Raw genomic sequence first — 27354 nt, forward strand, 5'->3', positions numbered from 1 at the left:
CCCTTCTTAACCCACAACCTTGGACAAGATACTTTTATTTCTCTGTGTTTCAGTTTCATCATCAGTAACATGGGGGTTTAGAGAGGGTGGTACAGCGGCTTTATGTAAAAGCATCTGCAACGGTGCCTTGCACATAGTAGGCACTCTGTCTCACAGGACATTGGCATGTTTCTGAGACATGGAGCCTTCATTTCCTCCCACAAAAAGGAGCCATAATCTCCACACGGTAAATACAACGACTCAGTGCAACCTTATACAAACTTATATGCCACACGCACACACCCTGCTGTAGAACGCAAAATGATATGCACTGCCCTTTTGTGGTGGGAGACGGATGTGATCAGTTACAGTTTGCAGTAACACTGAAGCTCAGAGAAGTGAAGTGAGTAGACGAAGATCACCCAGCAGGACACCACTGTCTCAACTCTCATCTGGGGAAGGTGGCCTGCCTGACATCTTAGGGGGTCCCTCCTAGGGCTTCTTTATGGAGAAAGGAGGAGAGCCCAGTCCTTCCTTGTCTAACAGCCTGCAGGCCCTGCAAGGCCCAGTCTTCCCTCCTTCCTAGCAGCCACAACAGCCTCCGGGCTCCAGCCTTCCCCCAGCCTCCTTGGACATGGCTCCTGCTGTCTCCTGTCCCAAAGCAATTCCTCCAGGGACTCCCTGATGAGATCCTACCCACCTTCAGGTCTAAGCTAACCCAACCTCAGAGAAACCTCCCCCGGGCTGCCCCCACAGCAAAGCAGGCCCTATTCTGTGTGCCAATCTATGCATCTTTGTGAAATTATAAGAATTTTACCATTTTAAGAGCACAGTTGAATATATACACATTCTTCACATTCATATCACCACTATCCACCTCCGAAACTCTTTATCTTCCCAATTTGAAATTTGAACATTCTCTCCCCTAGGCCCAGCCACCCTACTTTCTTCTTCTTTCATTTCCCCCCCTCCCCGCTTCCCGCTTTCTGTTTCTAAGAGCTTGGCCACTCCCCCACCTCACGTAAATGGACTCTTACCCTGTGTGTCCAGTGCTGGGCTTGCTTCACTCGGTGCCCGGTCCTCAGGGCTCAGTACAGCCCACTGCAGCCGTGAGCTTTTGGGTTGTCTGGCTCCCAGTACTGCTCTCAGCAACAGACTGTAAACTCTGTGTGCGTGTATGTTGTCCGTGTGTACCCTGCTCCTGGAGCTCAGGGCCTGGGTGCTGTTTCTGAGCTTTTTTTTTGCTCAAGGCTAGCCCTCTACCACTTGAATCACAGCTCCACTTCTGGCTTTCCGGTGGTGAATTAGAGTCTCACAGACTTGCCTGACTAGGCTGGCTTTGACCCTTGATCTTCTATCTCAGCCTCCTGGGTAGCTAGGATTACAGGGGTGAGCTACCGGTGCCAGACAACCAAGAGCTCTTGAATTGCACCCCCTGCCTTGGCCAGAGAAGAGTGCTTGGTACACAGATCTGTGGCATGAATGGATGAATGACCATCCTGGCTGTTTCCTTGGCTCCACCTTCACCCTTTGCTCTCACTCTGCCTGGGTGGCCTGAGCAAACTGATTCTCAACTGCAGACCCACTTCGGTCCAGGCGCCTAGGCTCTGGGCCTCCCCAGAACCCACAGTTCTAACCTCCAACCCAAGGTGCAGCTCGCTTGTGTCTTTCCCAGATCAGGAGCCCAGGCTCCTGTCTTCCTGGCCTCACCCTCATAGCTGACTGCCCAGGGTCCTGTCCTCAGCTCATCCTCCCTGAAGGCTCTGCTGATGCCTGAGCTTGGTGGCTCTGGCTCCCTTTTCTTCCACTCCTTTCCCAGCAGTCAAACGTCATAAAGCATCCAGCCAGCCACACTCCTGCCCTGCTCAAAGCCTTCACTGGCTCTCCAGGGCCCTAGAAGGGTCCATATCCTTTTGGTATTCATAGCTCCAACAGTGTGGTCCTCCTGGCCCCTCAGTGTCACTCTAGCACCAATCGCTCATGCTCTGTGCTGGCCACATGGGCCTTTGCACGTGCCAGGTCCTCTCCTGATGGGACTTCTACACATGTTATCTGCTGCTAAGCGGCTGGGTCTCCGTGGTGGAAGCCAACGCCTCCTCTGGGGAGCCTTCCTGGACCTCATTCCAGGCAGGTGCCCTCCAGGATTCAGGTTCTCCATCTGTCCCCATCAGAACTGAGAGCTTCTGGCCAGAGGCTCATCTGTCTCTCTCTCCCCCTCGTCCCTGGACTCCCGGAACCCAGATATTGCTGCCTCACAGAAGGAGATCAACATCTCATTCCAGCCAACAAAGATCTTCCCATCAACAAATAAAGGTTCGCCTAAAGGGGTGCACAATGAGCGGGGGTCCAGGGCAGTGGGGGACCAAAGAACAGCAGAGTGGGAACTCATGCACTTGGGAGGCCTTGCTGGGTCCCTCCATTCTCTCCTGCTGAGGGAGGGCTTCTGCCCCCTCTGGAGTGGCCACATCAGTGGGGGGGGGGGGAGGGGAGGTCCCAGCTCTGTGTCCTCTGCCCGAGCTACCCGTCTCACCTGCATCAGAGTGCGCAGCGACTCCACGTAGGACTGCTCCGTGTCCAGCAGGGTCATGGTCACGTGCTTCCGCATGTCCTGTGGGGACAGCAAGGAGTGAGGAGCGTCCTGTTCCCCTTCGGCCCCATCACCTGCAGCCGCACACTGGTCCATCTGCAGGCCCAGAGAGGCCACCCACCCCCACTCCCTGGCCTCCAGGGCTGCCTCCTGCCCCCCAAAGGCTCCCGGCTGCTCCACAGCATCAAGGGCTCCTAGGTCCCACACTGCCAGCTCTTTGCGCAGGCCCTTCCCCATGGGAGATGCCCCCTGCAGCTCAAAGGCCTGTGTGTCTCCAAAGAGTCAGGCCCACGCCTCCCCTCACCTCTGGTGTACTTGTTGGCTCTCCATGGGCTCTTAAAAAGGACTGAAAAAATTCATAAACCTCTCATATATGCAAAGGAAGATGCTTCCAGGCTACAGCAGCTGCCAGCTCTGAAAATGTCACCCAGGGCTCAGTGCTACTGGGACATGCCCCAGCTAGCTGGGCTTCACACTTGTCTAGGGGACAGGCACACTCTTGCTACAGATCAGAGCAGCGAGGATGGCATTGGAGGTCACACAGCTGAGCAGCGTCAGGGTTCAGCCACTGTCAGACAGTGCTGGGTCCCAGTTCTCTTTTAAGAGTTTACTGAAGCCAGGTACAGTGACTCAAGCCGGTAAGTCCTAGCTACTTGGGAGGTAGAGATGACAGAGTGAGGACTGCAGTTAGAAGCCAGCCCGGGCATGAAAGTTTGTGACTTCATCTCAACCAAGAGTTGGAATCATTAGTGTGGGCCTATCACCACAAGCAGCACGGGGAAGCATGAAAGATGACCCAGCCATGCTGGCCCAGGCACAAGAGAGCTTACCTCAAAAATAACTAATGCAAAAAGCTCAAGTGGTAGGGTGCCTGCCTTATAAGCACAAAGCCTTGAGTTCAACTCCCAGAACAGGAGGAAGGGAGGGAGGGAGGGAAGGAGGGAGGGCGGGCAGGCAAGAGAGTTCCTGAGCTGTCCTGCATGCCAGGCACTGTTCTTTATATTGTCTAACCCTCTTGATCACCTGCAATGCAGATGTTGTTACTCCCTCCCTCTTTTATTTTTTGTGCCAGTCCTGGAGCTTGGGCACTATCCCTGAGCTTCTTTTTGCTCAAGGCTACCAAATAAGTTGCAGCTCCATTTCTGGCTTTTTGGGTAGTTTAGTGGAGATAAGAGACTCAGGGACTTTCCTGCTTGGGCAGGCTTCAAGCCCCCATTCTCAAATCTCAGCCTCCCGAGTGGCTAGGATTACAGGTCTGAGCCACCAGCACCTGGCTACTCTTCCCATTTTGAGGGGGAAAGGAGGAGCCAGCCACTAAGGCCTCCCTCCTGGGGACCTAAATTAGAGTCCTCAAGGAGGCACTCAGTCCCTCGGCCCGTACCTGAGGGACAAGTTGTCTACCCTCTCAGGGTACGCCCATTGCTATGGAAAGGCTGAGCTGGAAGCCGGCAGGGGAATGTGGTCTCTGCCAGGACAGAGCTCTCTGCTGCGTAGTCTGTCAGTCCGAGACTATGGCCCACTTCTGCCCCCTTTTGGTGCCTTACCAGAGGGCACTGGCCCTCTACAGGTTCCCTTTCCTAGGCAGATGCTACTCCAGGGACTTCTCACTGACACGGGTCCAAGAGGTGGCCCTAGGCAAGGCCTGTAACTTCCAGGGAGCCCACATCTTTGGCTGTCTCCCTTCTCCATCCTCTCGCAGGTCTCAGCTTGGCCCAGGCCCTGCCTGGACTCCAGCTGGTCTGCTCATTGGGGCACATTTTGCATGTGGCAAACCAAGATGAGTGACGGTGTCATCTGTGGCCTCCCTGCAGTTCCTACCCCAAGAGCCCCCTGGGGTAGAGACTCAGTAATGGCACTACCCTGGTCACTACTACACTCAGCGTCCATCTGCTTAGTGGATCCAAGCTCTAGGTCTTTCTGACCCAGCTACTGCTTGTCTTTCTGCTCATAGCAAACACATCTCAGGTACTGTTCCCTCTGATACAGGATCAGTCCCTTAATGTCCTCCAATGAGGCGTATTCAGAAAAGTGTGCTTCCATGCCGGGACTCAGGGGTGAGGATGAGTGACATCCTCCTGGAACTCAGGAGGAGGCGGGCTTGTCCTACCTTGCCAGCCCTGTGTTCTGCTGCCCTCCCTAGGTCCTACCTTAGTGCCCCCAGTGAGAACCAGACCATCTATCCTTCCCTGGCCCTAAAAAAAAATTTAAAAAAAAATTCAGCCAAGTTCTATTGTCTCATGTCTATAATTCTAGCTACTCACGAGGTTGAGATCTGAGGAAGGCAGTTCACAGCTAGCCTAGGCAGGAAAGTCTATGAGACTATTATCTCCAATTATCACCACCAAAAAGCTGGAAGTGGAGCTGTGGCTCAAGAGTGCTAGTCAGGAGCAAGAAAATTCAGGAACAGTGCCCAGGCCCTGAGTTCGAGCCCCAGGACCAGAATAACAACAACCAATCAAAGCAGCTTCTAGAGGCATTTAAGTTGGGCACGCCTTAGCATGGACAGCGTGGGGGCATATAGCTTCAGTGCCTAGAGGGCCTCCTAATGGAAGGCCCGGTGCCCATTCCTGATCCTGTGGCCCAGGGACACTCGCAGACACAAGAGGCCTCATGGTAGCCTCACTCACAGCCCCATGACACATGCGTCATCCCCACTGAACAGGAGAAAACACAGACAGACAGGTGACATTACTTGCCTACAACCACATACAGCTAATGGCTAACGGAGCCTGGACCAGAGTCTCTTCAGCCCCCTCACGCTAAGCCTTGGGGTTCCACCATTCTAAGTGTTCCCTTATCCTGACTGGGCAGCCTCAGAACCCAGGATCCCCAGCTCTGCCCTTCCTGTCATCTAATTACCATTTCCACACTCTTGGCCTATGAAACAGAATTAACGTTTTCTCATTCGAGGCGCTACAAAAGTTTAGTGATGGGGAGTGGGGCAGTGTCTACTACATGCTGTGGTACCCTCCATCCGGCTTCATTCCGCTTCAGTAAGACTGTGCAGGGAGCTTCCTGACAGTCATTCAGGCTCAGCTCTGGGCCCCCGGGCTGCCAACCCCCCACCCCAACCCCCCACCCATACCTCTTGGCTGGCCAAGCCCAGTGAGTACAGAGAGGGTCATGGGCAGGAAGGCTTCCTGAGAGGCAGGGCTGGCATGGGGCCTGCTGGCCGGCAAGCTGGGGTAACACAGGGAGGCTGACGCTGCAATGCTGTCTCTCCCAGCCTCCCCACTGCAAAGCACAGTGAGCCGTCACTCAAGCTGTCAGGTAAAGGCACAGAAAACAAGGCCAGCTCCCCGTCACTGCGTGGAGCACCCTCTGCACGTGCCTGGACACGGGAGTAGTGCGGGGGGAGGGAGGGAGGGATGACGGGGACGGGAAGGGGACAGACAATGCAGCTGTCAACCAGATCAGCAGGCCCACCTGTTCTGGGCAGGCCAGCCCTGTAGGCCCAGCTTCCCTTCAGAGCCCCTCACCCCTCACCAGCCCCATCCCTACACATTCACTACACAGGATCCTGACCTGGGGATGTGGGCGGTGGGGGCAGGGGAGAGGGATACAGCAGGAAGACAGAGGGGGCTTCTCTTCCTGATGTGATTGGGGTTGTCACACCCCAAACAGAAACCCTGATGTACACCGCATGAAGACATGTGCACAGTGAAGCCATAAAGGCAAGAGACAGAAATGCAGTTCAGTCACCCAGCTGAGAGCTAGACTCTCCAGCCCAGGGACTACTCATGGCCATGGGGAGACACACACAAAAAAGCACCCAAAGAGGACAGAAGCACAACCCCCACCTGGTGGGGGGGGGGCGGGGAGAGATGGAACAACCAGAGAAGCACACAAAGCCAAAGCAACAGCCCTGGAGGCTGGGACACATACTGAAGGAGGAATGGGGACACCATGGTTCCCCCTGGAGCAGAGCCCGCGCAGAGCGGGCTACCCCCTCCCCAGCACTCACATTTGGGGCACCTGCCCCCGCGACGCGACGGAGGCTGGAAACCTCCACCTGAGCCTGTGACCCAGGGTAACTCTGACAACATAGACGCTTCCACCATGACTCATTTCAACTTAGTGACACCAGGTCTTGACCCTTAGCACCCAACCAACCACACCGGGTTCCTTACCCTCTCCCTCCGTGACCTGGTGCCGGTCATCCAGCCCTAAGCCCAGTGGCCGGGTGGCCCGGTGTTTCACGGGAGTTCTAGGTTCCTGCGTTACAGCGTCTGCACACGCCTCTCCCACGAGATCCTTGGTTCCCCGTCTCCCAGGCCAAGGCTCAAGTCCCCGGCTGCCCCTTCCCCTTCCAGTACCTGGGCCTCCCCGGGATCCTCGGCTTCAGTGCCACCGCTGCCCCCCGCGGGCTCCCCAGAGGAGGCAGCGGCGGCCGAGCCCAGATCGCGCATATCTTCCAGCGCGATGGTGAACTGGGCCAGGGTCTTCACCATCTGCAGCATGCGGCCGGCCTGCCGCCCGGGCGGGGGCGCGCAGGTCGGCGCGGGGTCGGGGGGGGGGCCCCTCCGGCCCTCGCGGCTGGCTTGGGGCCTCCGTCCGCCCCGCCGCCGCGGTGGCCGGGGAAGTGTTAGCCGCAGCGAGGATGCGCGCGCGGCCCGGGCGGCGCAGTGGCCTCCTCCGCGCCCGCCGGCCGGGAGTGCGCGCCGGGCGGGCGGGCGGGCGGGCGGGCGGGCGGGGGAGCCCCGCGCAAGCGCGCGCGCGCCGCTGGAGGAGGGGTCCCTGCCACTCTCTGCGCCGCCCCCTCTGCGCCCGCGCCCGCCGGGGCCCCGCCTGCGGGGCGGGCACGCGTGCCGTGCCGTTCCGTCTCCAGGGCGCAATCACGCGTACTTGTGGGCAGAGGGGTAGAGAGGGCGGTGCGCGCTTTCCGTTCCCAGTGGTACCCGGCGTGGACGCCACTGAACCGTCTGCAGAGCGGAGCCACGCGGGCACGCACATGCCGACACCCAGCAGGCCCCAGCGCAGGGCTGGGCCCCCGTCCTGGGCGCTCACACACATCGATACCCAGCACCCTGACACCCGTGATCGGGACAAACCGTGCCTCCCAGTGACGCGGGCGTCCCCGATCCCACCGCCATAGCAGGGTAGGACAGGCACCTGTGCAGACCTACAGCACTTAGCCTTAGGAACAACACTGGCTGGGAAACTGGAAGTACTTGGGGGTGATGTGATTTGGGGAGGAGGGGGGGGGGCTGCCACACAAAGGGCCCACCTTAAGTTATCCCTACCCCCCTTCCTACGCCGCCCAGCTGGACAATGTCCTAGAACCCCACACATCCCTGTCCCTCCTCACCCCCAACCCTCCTGTCCCCACTAAGAATCCTCACATCCCTGAGCAAGGCCAGAACCTACTAGAGAGCCACTTGAGCAGGACTGGGAGGGGAGAGGGGTCAGAGCAACTTCCTCTGACACTTAGCTGAGGCAAGAGGATCTGACACACTTTGGTGCAGTCCCTCTCTTTTTCTTTAAAACCAGTCCCAGTGGAAATAGCACCTTCTCAAGGAAGCCCTCCCAGATTCTCAGGCTCTATCACTAAGATCATCCATTTTCCTTCTTTTTTTTTTTTGGCCAGTCCTGGGGCTTGAATTCCGGGTCTAGGTGCTGGCGCTGAGCTTCTTTGTGCTCAAGGCTGGAGCTCTACCACTTGAACCACAGCGCTACTTCCAGCCTTTTCTGATTAATTTATTGGAGATAAGAATCTCATGGATTTTCCTGTCTGGGCTAGCTTCAAACAGCTAGCTACTCACTCTCCTGAGTAGCTGGGATTATAGGTACGAGCCACCGGTACCCAGCTAGTTTTCCTTCTTTAACCAAATATCACTTTGTTATCACACATTTGAGCGACTGGGTTGGCATCTCCTAAGAGACAGTCAGCTCCCTGAGGGAAGGTCCATGTCCTTTGTAATCCAGGGTACTGTACACATAACAGGCTAGTTGACAAACAGGCCCTGAGTTAACCTTCCTTCTTCCAACCAGCTGTGCAGGCTTCTTGGTATTCTCCACCGCACAGGAGCAACCCCTCCAGCTGGCCCCTATTACTTCCTGTCCTGCTGTCCTCCTCCCCCACTCCCCACCCCCATTCAGCCCTCAGCCAGGTGAGTTCACACTGTACACCTCTTTCTCATCCTCTCCTAAAAGGGCAGCCATGAGTTCCTGGCACCAATGGCCTCCTCAGAGTCCAAAACGTTCAAAATGTCAGTTTTAACTCCTAACAGGCAATCCCCAAGAAACTCAGAACGAAAACAGACACTGGAAATTCCAGGAGCGTAGCAGGCCCCACCTGGCAGCCCGTATCAAGCAGTAGGCCCTGCAGAGCGGCCGGGCATGCCCAGGGGCCGGCGCTGGGGAGGGCCGCAGCTGACACCTGACAGGTATGCAGTAAATTTGTGCCATATGGGTAAGTGAACCATCTCTGAACTCACGTGTCTACTGGGTCCCCCTCGAGGCCTGGCTTGGAGTAACTGTTCAGTTTGTTGAGTGAGAGAATGAACACAGGAGCGTGTGGCACAACGCACAAAGCCCCATTCTGGCCTCTCCTGGCAATGTGCTAAAATTTATGTTCACCCCCTTCTCCAATGAATCTGAGACTGTGGAAGAGGCCCAGCCGTCCCTGTGGCTCTAACACACTGGCAGCTGCAAGGTCTGAAGCCTCCTCACCACCAAACCCTGTCCTGGGCCAGCAGGTCTTAGGGATCGAGAGACAAAAGTCCCCCAGGAGGATCCCAGAGTCTTTTTTATGCCCAGAAACCCACAGAGTCCTGTCTTTTCCCTCCCCAAAGGGAAGGCTCTTAGGCTTTCCTGGGAACGGTACACATGGCTCTTCCTCCTCTCAGAATGGCAGGTGGAGAGAGGACTTGCTGACCAAATTGGGGCTGGAGAAAGGATGGGTATGCTGTGTGTCCAGTGTAGACAATCCCCAGATACACCCCACAGCACACAGCCCAGTGGCCTGAGGGCCCCATCCTGGCTGGGCTCTGGCTTGATCATTGCACTTAACCTGCAGAGGCCTTCAGTCAGATCACCTCTTCCCACCTTCTCTTGAGCCTTAGTGTCCTCTAAGGACAGTGACTGGGTTTTTTTTTTTTTTTGCTAGTCCTGGGGCTTGGACTCAGGGCCTGAGCACTGTCCCTGGCTTCTTTTTGCTCAAGGCTAGCACTCTGCCACTTGAGCCACAGCACCACTTCTGGCCATTTTCTATATATGTGGTGCTGAGGAATAGAACCCAGGGCTTCATGTATAGGAGGCAAGCACTCTTGCCACTAGGCCATATTCCCAGCCCCGAGTGGGGGTTTTTAACAGAGGTGCATCTTTTCCCACATTGATTCCAATAGGACCAGGGAGAGGGATGACCCCTCCCCCCTTGAACACACACAGACTTCTCTCCCAGGGGTCATCTGAGGTATCTGTCACTTCCAGAGAGACATAGTATTCAGGAAGGCTTCCTGGAGTAGGGAAGGTTTGAGCAGGTCCGAGCAGATCCAGAGGCCAGGAAATCCAGAGGCATGTGGGCACCAGAGAGCTCTAGAGATCACTGCTGGGAAGAGGTGGGACTTAGTGCCAAAGGTACTGCCTGCTGTGGCTGCTTCATTACTGATGGCTAATTAGATCCAAGCCTGCTGTCATAGCAACGGGAGAGCGGGTGGAAACGAAAGGAAGCTAAGAGAAGGGTGAGTAGCACAGTGGCTGAGTCAGGGTCTCCAGGGAAGGCTCCACAATAACAGAAGCATCAAGACCCTTCAAGACAAGGCCAGCTGGAGGTGGAACGGAGTACTCCGTGTGATCAGGACCCCGTGCAGGCATGGTTCTGTGGATGTTCCTCTTAGCTCCTGCTTGGGGTGCTGATTTCATTTCCCTTTAGGAATCTGCAGTTGTTTGCAGTGGGTCTGGTTCAGAATGGTGGTTTGTTGTTTTTGTTTTTTGTTTTGGTCAGGTGTGGGTCTTGAACTCATCAGGGCTTGGGTGATGTCCCTTAGCCTCTTTGTGTTCAAGGCTAATGCTCTACCCCTATCCATGGCACCACTTCTGGGTTTTGAGTGGTTAACTGAAGATAGGAGTCTCATGGGGACTTTTCTGCCCAGGCTGGCTTCCAACCAGGATCCTTAGATCTCAGCCTCCTGAGTAGCTAGGATTATAGGCGTGGGCTACCAGCATCGGGCCAGAAGTTTTTGTAAGTGTACAATGGATACAGAAGGCCTGCCAGGCCCTTCTCTCCATACCCCAAATACCACCACAAACTCCTTCCACTCACACACTGATTCCAGCAGGATCGAGGTGAGGGAGGACCCCTCAACTGCTCCTTGGTCAAGGAAAGGCAAGAGGCCTCAAGGGGGAAAGAGCTGAATCTATGCCACAAGCCACCATCCACTCCACAGTTGGTCAGATGAGGAGTCTAGATCTGAGACCACCCTTCTGCCAACCCCAGGGAGACCACTAGCCCTTCCTACCCCTACCTACTGACTACTTCCACATCTCTGTGGGAATTCTAGCTTCCACACTCTGCCTACTTGAAATCCCACCCCTTTGAAGCCTGGACCACTCAGAGTCCAGCCAAGACCTCCTACATCAGAGTACTGACCACTTGGGGTCCGGAAGATAGTGCTGGACCAAACAGGGGACCAATCATGATAAAGGTTGGACACAGGGTAGACTAATGGATGGGTAATGAGCGATGGCTGAATATATACAAGGATGGAATGGTGATAAGTGGATGGATGAACAGATCTACGGATCTGATAGGCTGCAGAGATATAGGGTTCAGTGGATAGGTGACTACTTTGATTTTTCTTTTACCCCTCAGCTGATTAGGCCAGTAGACATTTAATGAGCACCTACTAGGTGCTAAGCATTTGCTAGGGATCTAAAGGTTAGAAAAAGAGATCTGTATCCTGCTGAGGGCTTACAATATAGGGTAAGAGGACAGAAACTGAAGGACAAACTAGGTGCTGATGGCTTATACCTGTAATTCAAACTACCCAGGAGACAGAGATCTGCAGTTTGAATTGGAGGTGGCCCAAGTGGTAAAGGCTTGAGTCAAAGAACTAAGTGAAAACATAAGGCCCTGAGTTCAAGCTCCAGTACCATCATACCAAAAAAAGGAAAGAAAAAGAGGCTGGAAATGTGGCTTAGTGGTAGAGTGTTTGCCTAGCATGCATGAAGCCTTCGGTTCCATTCCTCAGCACCACTACAAACTAATTCTTCCTCTAATAGCAATAAAAGACTGGAAGTCGTGCTGTGGCTCAAGTGGTACAGTACAGCACTCGCCTTGAGCACAGAGAGGCTCAGGGACAGTGCCCAGGCCCAGAGTTTAAGCCCTAGGCACAGAAAGAAAAGAAAGAAAATAAATAAGAAGTGAGGTATGGTGGCAAATGCCTTTAATCCCAACTACTCAGAAGGCAAAAGCAGGACTGTGATTTATAAGCCAGCAAACAAACAAACAATAAAGGGGTGAAATTCCATCTCAAAGGGGAAAAAAAGGGAGGGCTAGGGGATTAGCTCAAGTGGTGACATACTTGCCTAGCATGTGTGAGGACTGGGGGAGCTGAAACCCTAGTACTGCAAAATAACAATAATAATAACAATATTTTGTTTTTAAAGAAAGGAGAAGGGAGAAAGGGAGAGGAGAAAAATTGATGTCAAGGCGTTTCAGACTAGCATGAACTACATAACACAGCAAGCCCAGCCTGACCTATACACTGAAGCCTTGTCTAAAAAGAAAAAAAAAACAACTAAAAACAGTAATAATCAAGGAGTTTATTATAAAAGTAGAATACAGCCAGGCACTGGTGGCTCACGCTTGTAATCCTAGCTACTCAGGAGGCTGATATCTGAGGATTGCAGTTCAAAGGCAGCCTGGGCAGGAAAGTCCGTGAGACTCTCCTCTCCCATTAACCACCAGAAAAGCGGAAATGGCGCTGTGGCTCAAGAGGCAGAGCGCTAGCCTCGAACTGAAGAGCTCAGGGACAGCGCCCAGACCCAGAGTGCAAGCCCCATGACCGGCCCTCCCCACCCCCCAAAAAAGTAGATTAACATGTTAAAATTAAAATAGAAAGAACGGGTCAAAGTTAAAATATACTGCATTCGGTTTACTATTCGTGGAAGGATATGATGTTATTCAAAGGTAGACTATAACTGAAAGCTGGATTCCTTGACTTAAGGTGAGTAATGTAGATGAAAAAGAAAAAGCCATGACAAGGGAAGGCAACTGCGGAGAGGCGCAGGTCTGTCTGGAAAGCAGGTCTTACCAAGGATTTCCAGCCCTTCCCAACTGCCCAGCTACCTATAAATATATGTCAAACGACAGGGCGGGCCCCAACGCTGCCTGACCTGGGACCTGGAAAGCTTTATAATCTTAAGTACGAAGGGGCCAGAACCATACCTTTGCTTTGAATCCAGTGAAGACCCATTTCAGCCCTGGGTCGACAGCTCTACTTATTGTTATCCTCCCATCTTACAAAGCAGGAAGCAGGCTTGGAGAGGTCAGCTGTCTGGTAAGGGTTAGGGGCCCAGGTGGCTGCCTCCAGCCTCAAACACTCTTCCCTAGTGGGATAAGCCGATCTGGGCTTCGCCTGCCTCCCGAGCCCCCTGGCTGCCTGCGTTACCTTTCCCCAGTCTCTTCTGTTCCAAGACAAGAGACATCAACAGGTCTCCCTGACCCAGGCAAGCCCAGTGCTGTCTACAGACAATTCTAGGACTAAGGAGAATCCTCTTTGCAGGGAGCAGCCCTCGCTGAAAGCGCAGACAGCTCGTCTAGTACTCTTGAATCCACCCATGTTCACATGTAAGTTGTTGGTACTGGATGTCTCCAACCTAGTGGGGCCTCTACTTCTTCCTTGGACCCTTAGCTTACACACAAGAAGAAACTTCCCAAAGAGGGACATTTTAGTACAGAGACCAAGAGGGAAGAGTAGAGCCACAGAGCTCCTAGCCCTGCTGTTCATTGGAGGTAAGGCCTTGGGCATGACGACACCTCCCTCGTGGGGGACTGGGTCTCCCCGTTTGATACTGGCTGGCACCCGCCCCCTCCCCTGTGTTTCCGTCATCTGTCCTTTCCCTTTGTGCTCCAGGTCGTGTCCTGCTCTCTTTAGACTTTGCTTTCTTCATGTGGGTGTGTGTTGGGGGAGACGCGGAAGGCTCAAGAGTTCCCAGGCTTCATAGGCAGCTGGAAGGGAAACGTCCAAGCCACAGGGCTCCCTCGGGACTGGCTGCTCTGGGTGGGCCCCACAACACTGGAGAATGTGCTCTGGGAATGGGAAGAAAAGCTTCCGGGCCCTAAGAAGCCTCAGCACCTTCCTGCTCTGGGGCACTACCCTGCATGAATGGGTCTGCGGGCGCAGAGGTGGTCTGGGGACAGCAGTCTGAGGATGACAGCAGACATGGACAGTGAAGGGGCCACGTCAACAGTGATCAGAAACCGCCACAGCTCCTTCCGTGAGCACTTACCACATGCTGGGCACGACCGAATCCTTGCTCTCATTGGCTCATTTCTCCTCACAATCAGCCCGGGTGGGTGTGGCCTGGTGACAGGTTTCAAAGCTACCCCCAAATTGTTCAACCCACATGCTGTTCCTATACTGTGGTACTGAAGACCAGGTGGAACTTGTTTTCTTTTTTAAAGAAAAAAAAATTGCTATTATAAAGGTGATGTACAGAGGGGTTATAGTTATGTAAGTCAGGTAAAGAGGACATTTCTTTTTGGGCAATGTCACTCCCCCTTCCCTCATTTTCTCCCAGTTTTTCCTCCCTGTTCCCACCCACAAGTTGTATAGTTCATTTTCAGCATCGTGTCCAGTGAGTGCCTTTGTCCCTCCACTTCTGTCCTCCCTTTACCCTCCCAAAGACAGCTAAATGAACAAGACAAAAAGAGAAAACAAACAAGAAAAAGAACCTCTTGTTTCCATTTCCTGAAGTTCATCTTGGTACGTATTATTTTATAGGATCAGGTGCACACAGGTGTGATGCGCACCTTTGTGTTCCTCTCCTATGAGCAACCTTGTTTGGTCTCACTGCGTGTGTGTGAATGCCTAGAGTCCTGTATAATTTACCATGTCCGGAGTGTGCATATGAGAGAAAACATGTGTTGTTTGTGTCTCTGAGCTTGATTAACAGAATGTGTTTTAGGTCCATCCATTTCCCTGCAAATGACACAGCATTATTCTTTCTAATGGCTGTGTAAAATTCTATTGTGTATAGGTAGCTCGTTTTCTTCGGATCCACTCATGTACCGTAAGGCATCCGGGCTGTTTCAGGTGGAACTTTGTGATGGCCTTGACCACTGAATTAGAAGAAATGCTGCTACATGACATCCAAAGCTAGGCTGTAAAGATGCCATGCTGTGGAAAGCTCCATGTCATGTCAAAACTTCACCTCACTCTCCTGGCTTGCTCAGTTCAAGTCCAACTTGCACGCCCGGGAGGAAGCCCAGCCACATGCAGAGGGCAGGCGTAGCGTTCCTGGCTGGCAGCCCTGATGGGGTCCTGGCCAAACGCCAGCACTCACTTCCCCTTCACGGGCCTCCAATCCAGTCATCATCTGACCCGCCCGCGCATAGAAGACTTGCAGGGAGAACCCACTACCTGAGGAAACTGAGGATTCTTGAGGCACAAAAAAGAGCCAGGATCATGCAGACAGTGAATGAGAGGCAGCACTGGAAGATGAACGCTGGGCTCTTATATTCAGACAGGAGAAATGAAGCAAGGGCATGATTTCAGCATGGAGCCATATTCTACCAGCTGGTTCAGGGGTCCCTGCCCGGGACCTCAGCATGGATAGCACTGGAAAGTCTCACCGCCCATTCCAGAAACCATCCCTGCTAGCTGATAGGAGGATGGGGTAGGCAGCCGGCCTCACTGCCTGCGCTGGTTGGGCCTAAGCCTGGCTTCTGTTGGATGAACCTGGCTGGCCTAGCCCTTAGCCCAGACGAGAAGCCTTTAGCTGCTGTACTCCTGGCCCCACCAGGGCCTCTGAGTAAGACGTGCACTCAAGTGAGTAAGCAAGGACTCACTTCTATAGCTAGATAATGTTTAATGAGGTTTTTTTTCCCTCTGTATAATCTCCTTTAGTGTTAATGTTAATCCTGAGTTATCACTATTTTACAGATAAGGAAACATGATTTAAGGAGTGAACAAGGTACTGGTGGCTCACACTTATAATCCCAGCAACTCAGAAATCTGAAATCTGAGGATTGCAGTTCAAAGTCAGGCTGGGCAGGAAAAGTCAATGAACCATTTGGTGTAAACCAACTGAACAACTCATGGGGGGGAGAGGGAAGGGGGAGGGAGAGGAGGGAATGAGGGAGGAGGTATCAAACAGTACAAGAAATGTACCCAAGGGGCTGGGAATATGACCTAGTGGCAAGAGTGCTTGCCTTATATACATGAAGCCCTGGGTTCGATTCCCCAGCACCACATATGTAGAAAATGGCCAGAAGTGGCGCTGTGGCTCAAGTGGCAGAGTGCTAGCCTTGAGCAAAAACAAGTCAGGGACAGTGCTCAGGCCCTGAGTCCAAGGCCCAGGACTGGCAAAAAAAAAAAAAAGAAATGTACCCAAGGCCTAACATATGAAACTGTAACCTCTCTGTACATCACTTTGACAATAAATAGAAAAAAAAAGTCAATGAGACTCTTATCTCCAATTAACCACCAGAAAACCAGAAATGGAATTGTGGCTCAAAGTGGTAGAGCACTAGCCTTGGAAAGAGCTCAGGGATAGTTCCCAGGCCCTAAGTTCAAGCCCCATAATCGACCCCCCCCCCAAAAAAAAAGAAACAATTTAAGCAGGGAGTTGACCTAAGTAACTGCACATCGGAGAAGTTGAGTGACTTCATCAGGGTCACCGAACACATGAATCAAGGAGTCAAGCCAAGCCCAAGGCACTCTGAATTAGTATGCACAGGGGCTGCGTTCTCCTTCCTGGATATCTGGGAGATAGTTGGAAATAGGAGGGTGATATCAGTATCTGTCCCCCTGAACTATATGACTCATGAAAGCAGAGACAAAGTCTCATCCCCTCTCAGGACAGACAGGGGACTCAGTCCTCTACCAGATTCCCTGAAGTGGACAGTGAGTGAGGTCATGCCCAGAGATGGGTATGCACAGCCCAGCCTGACCTTCCTTTGGATTTCAGGAGGTGGGGAGTGGAATAGGGTCGGAGGGGGTGGAGGAGGCGGAGGTGGGGACTACATCTTCTGGCTTAAGTGAGGACGCTGATGTTCCAGTAGCTGCTCTTCCACTATACACCAGTAGGTGGCAGCAGAGGCCCACGTGGCAGAGCGTTGTGGTGCATGTGGTTTGAATTTGATGCTTTTTCATGTGGCTTTTTTCCCTTTCTTCTCTGTCACCCTGCCCCCTCCCCCCCCCCCCCTTAATTTCAAGAAGATACAGCTGGACCTTCTAGGCTGGGAAGGAAAATTTTCTTAACATCATGGATAATAGCCGGAAGCATGGGGGTTGGAGTCTTTGGTTACACAGACCCTAACAGATGTGAAAAACATCTGATGAACTAGTTAAGCAGATTTAATCATCTGTCAGAGAAACAGTAAGCTAGCTATCTTGGGAGCGAGGAGACAGGCTGCCCAATCTTGGTGGTGTTGGATGAGAACGGAGATAACACTGGGAATTCCTTGAAGCTTTAGGTGGGATTGGCCAAATCTGGGAACTTTTCACTTTCTGAGCTCCCAGGAGATGCTTACACACACTTCTGTCCACATATGCTCTGCCCCATGCCCTGGACTTGGCTCAGCACCTCTGGATATGAATGACCCCCATGAGCTGTGAAAGCTATATTATTCACAATGGCCTAAACCTTGCTCAGCAACAGAACAGTGCTCACCAGCCTCAGTTTCCTCACCTGAAAAGTGGAAAAACACCTATTATTCCGCGGGCACTCTGGGAAGGAAGTCTCCTTCTCTCCCCTTTGGCCAGTTCTCTCGCAGGCAGGAAGGCTAGGGTGAGGGGTCATGGGAACGGAAGTTTCCAGCCCCTCCTGCTCCTTCCCTCCTTCAGACACAAGGGGAGAGGGGTCTCCATTTGTGTTTTTGGGTGAAATGGGGTGTCTTGCCTCTAGGGTAGATGATGATGACTCACTGGGCTATGAGCCAGGCCCTGGGAAAGGCCAGGCCAGAGCCCCAGGGAGCTAAGAAGCAGGGGGCAGGGCTGGCCTGAGCTGTAGATAAGTCCTGCAGGCTCTCAAAGCCCTGAAGCTAAAAAGAAGCCATCTTCCCCAATTTCCAAAGTGCCAGAAGTTCTGCTGCTGCAGTCACCGGAAGTTCTGCTGCTGCAGTCACGAAGATCCAGGTAGAGTGAGCTCTACTAGCCTTGACATGCAGCTGGGCTGATCTCCAGACTAGGCTCATCCCACCCCATACCTTGGTCAGGCTGGTTTCCTATGTGGGCTGCCTCCTTGATCTTGGCCCAGTCAAGTCTCATCTAACTAGAATGCTCTTCTTCTCCTTCTTCCATACTGGTCTTTCCTCTTGACCCTAGGGGCCTCTCCTTCCTCAGTGACCGCACACTGACACTGCATGCAACCCTCCATGAATGGAGAGCCGCAGAAAAGGGACCAGCCTTCACACTGCACTTACCGGTGGCCCTGAGACCTAACCAAAAGGTCTCAGAATCCTAGAGTGGTTGGGGCTCTTCCACGCTACCTTGTCTGGAGAGGCCCCATCAACGGGAATGTACGGTGTCCTCCCCACTCTGTCCCAGCGCTAAGGGAACATTCCTTGGATAGGGGTAGAAAAGTCATCCATCAAGAAGTCACCCTAGCCTTGGCCCTGGCAACCCTATTCCAACCCAGAGCTCAGGGCAATTCCCTCCCATCACACCAGGCCAGCCAGGAGTGGTCTTGACGCCCAGGGACAGTGACCAGGCCGTGCTTAAAGATCCTTCCATCCCAGCCTCTGGGAGCTGCCTCGGTGGCAGCTTCGGCTTCTAGCCTTTACTGTACTTTAACCACAATGGGTAACCGGCTCTAAAGCCAGGACAGTGAGCCGCCACCTAGACATAGGTGGGGGTAGGGCCCACACATTTGAAAATACACAGTAGACAACCGGACTCAGAGCTCAAGGTCTGAGGCAGGCTGAGGCTGCACTCTACTAAAGGCCCCAGGACCAAAGCCACCACCTCCGGGAAGCCATCCTGACAGCTTCAACCAGCACTCCCCTGCCTTCTCAGAGCGTGTGCAGCTGGAGCCTTCAAACTGCAGGTCCTCTCTTGTTTTGCTGTCCTGGTTGTTGACAGCAAGTAGCATTCATTCCCAGTTAAAGTGTGCTTTAGGACTTACAGAATAAAATGTTTGCAGGACTGACACTCCTGAGACCCTCACGCAAGTCTGTGTGGAACCCCAAAGTTCAGTGATAAGCCCTAACTTCTTCAGGCTCCCAAGACAACGCAGAGTGGGCTGAGGCTTAGATCCCCCTTCCTACCCCTGGCCGGGACTTTGGATAATTCGTTTAATTTTTTTGGAGTCTGCAAATAGGAAGAGCACAATAGCCTAAAAATCCCAGCTCTATCTATCCAGGGATTCCTATGTCTGCTTACTAAGCGCTTCACAGGTGTTGATTTCAACCTCAAAATAAGCTCCTGAGTAGGCCCTGTTATTAGCCTGCCTCAGAAAAGGCAACAAGGTGTGGTGACGGCAGGGCCTTATTCCAGGTCTCTCAAGCAGATAGGATTCCTTTCTCCAGGACCCAAGATGCAGCAGGAGCCACACCTATCCGCGGCCCCGGAAAGGGATTCCTTCTGGCCAGGAGCAGCACTGAGTCTCTGGCCGCGTGGCCTTCTCCCTCACCAACCACAGGGCCCAGGGAGCTGGGGCACATAGGAGGTCTTTGAGATGTTACGGAGATGGGTTTGGGTGCAGTATTAAATGAAGTCTCAACATCGCAGAGGGTGAGGGAGGGGGGAGGGGAATGGGGAGGGGGAATGGGAAGGGGGGAGGAGAAAGGGAGAGGGAGAGAGAGCACACTAGAGCATTAATAGTGGTGAGTTCCACTGATGGCTAACTGACCTCTGGTAACCCACACTCCATCTCCGTTTCCTCACCTACACAGAGTAGAAGAGGCTTATTAGCATATTATCTGGAATAGAAAGGATATGGATTTTCCTGAGTAAGACTGTTACTAGGCTAGGGGTAAGAGTCTCAGAGCGTGTCATTAGAAGGCAGGCTGTCTCAGGTATCCCCGGCCCCGTATCCCCGGGGTGGAGGTGTTCTCTCCCTCCTGCACAAGGAGAGCTGTTAATTGCAGCTCTGCTTGGGAGAAAGCGGAGGCTCTGGGTGGCCTTAGCGGCTGGATGGCTATGACCCAGGGGAAGACCTTCCTCTACTTCCCCTTTGAAATGCTAGGGTCTTGGACCTCTCCAGGTGACTTTCCAGGTGGGATGTGAAGGGCATGGGACACCTGTCTCACCCACTCTTGGGATAGCAGAGTAGCATTTAGGGGCAGTACTTTGTGCCTTTTCCGGTTTCTCCTCTGGAAAGCAAATGAGAAGCCAGCTGGATCTGACCTCCTCCCCACCCCACCCCCAGCTCCCCAGTCCTCCTCCCTGGACAACTGCCTGGTAGAGAACCCCAGAGGAGGGGCCCTGTGAGCTGGCTGTTACCATGGCAATGGCAGTCCTGGAATTTGACCACTGGGGCCCAGGAGTGGGGGTGAAGAGTTGGTACAGGCCACACCAGGGGCAGGGAGGAGGGTCTACAGGCCCAGGAAAACCAGGAAGCGCAAGGCTAGGCAGGGCTCCAGGGCCCCTCCAAGGCCTCAGTTTCCCCACCTTGAGGCATGTACTTCAAGATATCTGTGTGAACAGATAAGGGAGACAGTCAGGGCAAGGTAAATTGCCCTCTTTGCTGAACAGATACCCCAAGGGACAAGGATTAGCTTGTCACAAAGCAAGGCCAGGGGAAGTGTTAGACAAGTGTCTGTCCCTTCTAGTGTCCCTATACCTCCGGAGGAGAGGACATGAGTGTATGCTTACACAGGGGGGAAAGAGGACACCCCCAAATGGCTGAGTCCACTGTAGTGAGACAGAGATGTGCCCATCCCCCTAAGGCCTTTTCTTGGATCTGAAGGGCAGGTGATGGCCCGTTTCCGTCTTCCTACCTTCCCAGTCCAGGAACAATGAATTCTGCTGCCAGCCACTCATTACTTCCAGCAAACACCCACTATGCCTCACCTCCAGTATCACTTCTCCTCTCGCAGTCCTAAGAGTGGGGGGGGGGGGGGAGGGGGACTGGGCCAAGATTACCCAGCACAAATAATTTGGGAATGCTGCACCAGCTTGTGCCCTCACCTCTAAACGGCACCAAGTTCTTCTGGTGTCACCACAGCAGCCATGGCCTCATCTGCTACTCAACCACGACTGTGGCCAAATCTCTCAGTTGAAACCATGAGTCACCGCAGAACAGAATTCGAGCCATCACTCACTCTACATGCCACGATAAATTTCAAGCCGATCAAAGATTGAAATGGAAAAACAAGGCAAGCAAACAAACAAAAAAAAAATGCCAGAAGAAAATATGGAAGAATTGCTGTAGAGTCTCAGAGTGGGAAAGGCTTTCTAACTGTGGTTCTAAATCTAGCAGCAGCAAAATAATGGCATGATAAATTACACCACACAAAAGTAATGCCTTCCAAACAGCAAAAACACACCCATCAACAAAGTCATGAGACAACTCAGGAAAATATATCTGCATCTTACAACCAGGCACTAGTGGCTTACACTTGTAATCCTAGATACTCAAGAGGCTGAGATTTGAGGATGGAAATCTGAAGCCAGCTAGGGTACACAAATCCAAGTAATCATCAAAAAAGCTGGAAGTAGAAGCCACTGTGGAAGTAGAGCCACTGGTGGCTCACACTGGTAATCCCAGCTACTCTGAAGGCTAAGACCTGAGGATCCTGGTTTAGACTGGGAGGGGGGGGCGGGCAAGAAAGTCAGTGAGAATCTTATCTTCAATTAACCATCAGAAAACCGGAAGTGGAGCTGTGGCTTAAAGTGGTAGAGTGCCAGCCTTGAGCAAAAGAGCTCTGGGTCAGCAGCCAGGCCCTGAGTTCAAGTCCCACAACATCAACAGAAAAAAAGCTGGAAGTGGAGGTATGGCTCAAGTGGTAGAGTAACGGTCTTAAGCCCCCCAAAAAAAGAAAAAGAAAAAGCCAAGATAAAGCCTTGAATTAAGGCGCTGCAGCAGTGTGTGTGTGTGTGTGTGTGTGTGTGTGTGTGTGTGTGTGTGTATGAAACAACAGAAAAATGGTTAAAGGATTTGGAGAATGGCTAAACAGGAACCCTGTGTCTTTTGGACCTAGGAAAGGATGCTCAATCCTACCCCACTAAGAGATAAATGCAAACCAAAATACACAGAGATGGCATTTTTCACTTACCAGATTAAGGAAAGAAATGAAGGTCCAAATGGGTGTGAGTGTGGGGAAGCGGCTCTCTCTCTGCTGGTGGAAGACTCCTAAACCCGAGTCCTAAACATTCTTTCTCTCGGCAATTCTACCCCCAAACGTCAGCCCCATCACTTAGAACATGGCATGTGTACGGAATGCTTGTTCGCTGCAGCATGGTTTGTAACAGAAAAAGAATGAAAATAACCTAGATACCTGTAACATGTGGCTCCATACAGTTCCGTAATCACACAGTGGAGAACACCAAAAAAAAAAAAAAAAAAGCACCCGGAAGCTGGGTGGGGTGGCACGTGCTTATGATCTCAGCACTGGGGAGGTGGAAGCAGGAGGATCTTGAGTTCAAGTACAGCCTCGGTGAGAGCTTGTCTCAAAAAGTAATAAAGAATAGCACAGAAGCCCTCAAGTGCTGAGGAGCCAAGCTCTGCACACGGATATTAAGCCTAACAAGCAACGGGCAAACCAGAGTACCCAGTGTGTTGCTGGAGAACAGGGGCAGATGAGTAGGAAGGAGATGATTGATTGATTGATTGAATAAATTTTTTGTGGGAGCTGGGTGGGGCTTGGGTGATGTCCCTGAGGGTGTTTTTTGTTTTTTCTTTTGTCCTTTACCATTTGAACCACAGCTCTATTTCCAGCTTCTTCCTTCTTCCCCTTCTGCTGCTTTTTTTTTTTTTTTTTTTTTTTTTGGTAGCTAATTGGAGATAAGAGTCTCACAGACTTTCCTGCCCAGGTTGGCTTTGAACTGTGATCCTTAGATCTCAGCCTTCTGGGTAGCTATAGACACGAGCCACCAGAGACTGGCTAGGAAGGTTTTTTTAATCCATTTAAAATATTTTCTTAACCACCTGAAAAACAGAAGTGGCCCTGTGGCTCCAGTAGTAGAGCACTAGCCTTGAGATGAAGAGCTCAGGGACAGCTCCTAGGCCCAGAGTTCAAGCCCCACATCCAACAAAATAAAATATTTTCTTACTACATGAATATATTCTGTATCTGAAAGATAGATTGTGTGTGTGTGTGTGTGTGTGTGTGTGTGTGTGTGTGTGTGCGCAAGCCCTAGGATTTGAACTCAGGGCTTAGACACTGTCCCTAAGCTTGTGTTGCTCAAGGCTAGCGTTCCACCACCAATGGAGCCACAGCTCCACTTCTAGCTCTTTCCCCACTTAATTTGAGATAAGAACCTCACAGACTTTCCTTCTGGGCTGGCTTCTAACCTCCATCCTCAGATCTCAGCCTCCTGAATAGCTAGGATTACAGGCGTGAGCCACCAGCGCCTGGCTTATCTAAAAGCATTTTTTAATGCCTCTGATGCCTACTCCGGCATACTGAGTCAGCTGTAAACTGCCTGCTATCCATCATGGTCCTTCTTTCTCAGCCTCAGGGGTCACCGCCCCAGCCCAGGTCACTCCCCGCTATTTGTGCCCTGTGTTCCTAGCCTACACACAGGACCAGGTCCCAAGGCGGACAGAGCACCTGGTGGGCAGAGCACCTGGAAGGAAGGATGGATGGTGCTCTGGGAACCGAGGGTGCAGCTTTTGTCTTAGTCCTTTCTCTTAGACTTTGGTTCCTTCTTCGATGGCTCAAGTCACAGAGGTGACAACTCTCAGGAGGCCTTCCCTGAGCCTCTTTGAGGCCAAAGGTGAGAAATGAGTCCCCAGGCTAGAGGAAGTCCCTGAGGTCAGAATGCACAGGCGAGCTGGCAATCCTGCCCTTCGAGGGGCACAGTCTGCATATCGAGGAGCACAGACCAACTGACCTAGAGAAAGGAGTGGGCAACTCTACAGCTAGTGAAGATCTGCCAGGGGAAATGTGGCAGAGTCCCAAGCTCTCAGGGTCCCACCCTCCTCTGCATAGCCTTTAAGCCTTTTGCCTATGGGCAGCTACCTGGGGAACATTCAGAGCCTGCCTTGGGGACCTTGGCTCATTCTCCTCCCAGTGATGACCCTAGAAGCCGCCGGCAGTGACTTCCCTCCATACCAGCCACCCTTCCTCAGCCAGGCTCAGCCACTCTCTGCCCCTTCCAACTTGCTGTATAGCTTCTCACTCATCCCCATCGACTTGTGGTCCACCCAGTCACCAGGTGTGGTGAAATTTAATCTTCGTAACAACCCTATAAAGCTGCCATCACCATTAACCCCACTTTTACAGGTATGTACACTGAAAGTGGAGGGATTAAGCATCTACTCATGGCCACACAGTTGAAGACAAGGAGCAGCATTTGAACCTAAGCCACCTGGCTCCAGTCTGTTCTAACCATTACATCAAGTACAGGGATCAAGTCTAAGCACTTAGGCTGACATTGGACGCCCTTCGTGACCTGGTCTTTGCTGACACACCAGAGTCAAATTAATACCCAGGCGTACCACTCTCCGGCCCAGTAGTATCCTGGCTACAGTAGCTCAGCTAGTCACACTCTTAATTCTCTAGGCCTTTTGTATCCTCCCCAATTTTTATGTTTTGTCTTACTTTATTTCGTTGGTTTTGCAATGCTGGAGATTAAACTAAGGGCCTTGCACATGTGAGGCAAGTGCTCTACCATTTATCTATAGCCTCCGCCTTCATCCTATGTTTTTAAGCAAGGGCCTGACACAGTCAGGCAAGGCAGGTGACCAAGGAAGGGCTGAGGGCTGTGTATCTGTAAGTCTCAAGGCTCAGGCTTTCACCTGCTAATCCTGTTTGCTCACTCTCAACTCTGAGGAAGTCTTTCCTGATTCTGATATTAACTACCTTACCCTAGAGGAGCTAGGGGAATTTAATTAATTCATGGACCAGTCAGTGTGACCAAGCGGGGCTAAAGCAGGACACACAGCTGGCTAGTCCTAACCATCTTGAAAGGCCTTATCTTTCCAAGTGGTAGCAGTGGGCAGACAAGGTCCACCACAGGCTATCCTTCTGATCAAGGGGTCCAGACTTGCTCCAGAGGCCCTGGGGAAGGCATCACCTGCTCTTAGAAGCCCCATGGATAAGTGCAGTGCTCAATCAGCCTGACTGCTCTGGATCTAGGCCCTACGGTTTTTCCTGCCTTGGCTAATGCCCTGGTCAGAACTTCCCTTTGTCTCCAACAGGCATTTTCCAACTGTGCCTGTTGGAGGCAGAGGGAAGTCTTGACCAAAGAGAGTCCTGGACATAGTCCAGAAGACAGATAGACCCTACCTCACTTATATCAATGGTCTGTCTCAGTTCTATGTCAAGATTCTATTTTTTTTTTTTTTTTTTTGCCAGTCCTGGGCCTTGGACTCAGGGCCTGAGCACTGTCCCTGGCTTCTTCCCGCTCAAGGCTAGCACTCCGCCACTTGAGCCACAGCGCCGCTTCTGGCCGTTTTCCGTATATGTGGTGCTGGGGAATCGAACCTAGGGCCTCGTGTATCCGAGGCAGGCACTCTTGCCACTAGGCTATATCCCCAGCCCAAGATTCTATTAAAGAAAGGGTTCTTTTTTTGTGACAGTCATGGGTACTATCTCTGAACTTTCGATACTCAAGTCTAGCACTCTACCACTTGAGCCACTGTGGTTCCACTTACGGCTTTTTGGTGATTAATCGGAGATAAAGAGTCTCATGGACTTTCCTGCCTGGCCTGGCTTTGAATTTTGATTCCCAAATCTCAGTCTCCTGAGTAGTTAGGATTACAGACATGAGCCACTGGCAACAGGCTTCCATTATTTTTTGAAAGCTTAGAAATTACTGTTCTTGGGCTGGGAATGTGGCTCAGCGGTGGAGTGCTTGCCTAGCATGCATGAAGCCTTGGGTTCAATTCCTCAATACCACCTAAACAGAAAAAGCCGGAAGGGGCACTGTGGGTCAAGTGGTAGAGTGTTAGCCTTCAGCAAAAGAAGGTCAGGGACAGTGCCCAGGCCCTTAGTTCAAGCCCCAGGCTAGCAAAAAAAGAAAAGAAAAGAAAAGAAATTACTGCTCTGGGATCAAGGCCTAGCCATCAAGACTCCTCAGGATCTACCCACCTATCCAGAGACAGAAGCTTTTCTAGCATGTATATACAGCACGGCTTCTACATCTCCAGACCCCTGCCTCACAGCTCTCTCTGCTTGAAGGATGCAGACTTCCCTTAGCCAGTCAAGGCCTGGCTGGTCCTCAAAGGTCCAGTCACTACCTACCCCGAGGAGTTAGTTTCTCCTGCCCTGCCCTGCCCTGCTTTGGCTTCCTGTGACCTTGGTTCTTAGATGGATTTCCAGGACCTGGATCTCCACCTGCCCATTTTGAGACAAGGTCTCATCTCAGCCCAGACTAGCTCTGCCAACTACATCTGGCTTTGGGAGCCTCTTCTTGCTCATCCTCCATTCCCATGCTGTACATCTACAGAAACCCACGGGTGACAACAGAACTGAATTTTGCAGGTTCCCCTTGACCCACCACCTAGAGTTGATTACCCAGGACTAAGGAGAAATGTTAAGAGTAGCTGTACAGATATCACTGCTGGGCTTTCTCTGTGAGAATGGGGCCCTGTGGCTGGACAGGAAGTGGCCCAAGGCACTCTCCCCAGGCACAGGCTCTGGAATCCACTACCCAACTTAGTTCCTTAGCAGGCACTCAGGGGGCTTCCTGTCAGGGTCAGATTGCTCTGTTCACATGCCCCAGAGGGATACCTGTTATATGTTCAATAACAGATTGCTCCATCTACCCTAAAGCCTGCTCCAGGGAGGATCTGAGCGGAACCAGGCTAGGTCCTCACATCTAATACCTGCACAGATGGCTTTGTGGGTACAGAAATCTACTGAGGATTATAATGGGCATTGTATGGGGACGGGGGTGGGGCAGGGGTATGGTATGTGTGTGTATGCCTATGCGTCGTGTATCTCGGGCTTTGCCTGTTGGGCAGGGTCTACTGTCAGCTTACCCTCTCGGTGTGGGAATGGTTGGTTTTAGTGTGTGTCCACCCTCCTGTCTGTGGATTCTGCGGGAATTTCTCTCTGCACCGCCAGCCTCAGCACAGGGCCCAGCACAAGCCTGGTGACTTGAGGGGAAGGGTAACAATGCTGCTAGAACCCAAGAGTTAAACTCACGAGACAGGACTAGGGGCCCGGAGGGAGATGGCGCAGGAGGCCGGGGTGGGGGAGTCTGCCTGAGCTGGCTGTGGGTCTGGGCCTCTCTGGGCGCTTTGTCCAAATATGGAAGGTTTTCTGTCTCCAATTGACTCACACCGGCCATGGCCCAAGAGATCTGCTTTCCAGATACTGCAGGCAAGAGACTGCGCCAGCCAGCACCACTGGGCCTGCCCCGCCCCCCACCTCCGCATCTTCCCAACCTCCAGAGCCAGAGTAATCTCTACCACCTTAGCTGAGCTCCAGCACCAATAGAAGTGTTCCTGGGCCCATAAAGGCAGGAAGTAGTCATCCCTGCTTTTGGAGGCCTGTCACCTCTTAT

At 52.4% G+C, this 27354-nt stretch overlaps 1 protein-coding gene across 3 annotated transcripts in view; it reads right to left on the bottom strand.

The window, feature by feature from the left end:
- Positions 1–27354, bottom strand: part of Arhgef17 (Rho guanine nucleotide exchange factor 17) — a 75293-nt gene that overhangs the window by 31858 nt on the left and 16081 nt on the right. For all 3 annotated transcript variants that reach the window (XM_048359812.1, XM_048359811.1, XM_048359813.1), the window contains exon 2: positions 2510–2587. In XM_048359812.1, the coding sequence (XP_048215769.1) occupies positions 2510–2587 (78 nt within the window). The remainder of the gene's footprint in view (positions 1–2509; positions 2588–27354) is intronic.

Source organism: Perognathus longimembris, chromosome 13 (assembly GCF_023159225.1).
Source record: "Perognathus longimembris pacificus isolate PPM17 chromosome 13, ASM2315922v1, whole genome shotgun sequence".
Lineage (NCBI taxonomy): Eukaryota > Metazoa > Chordata > Mammalia > Rodentia > Heteromyidae > Perognathus > Perognathus longimembris.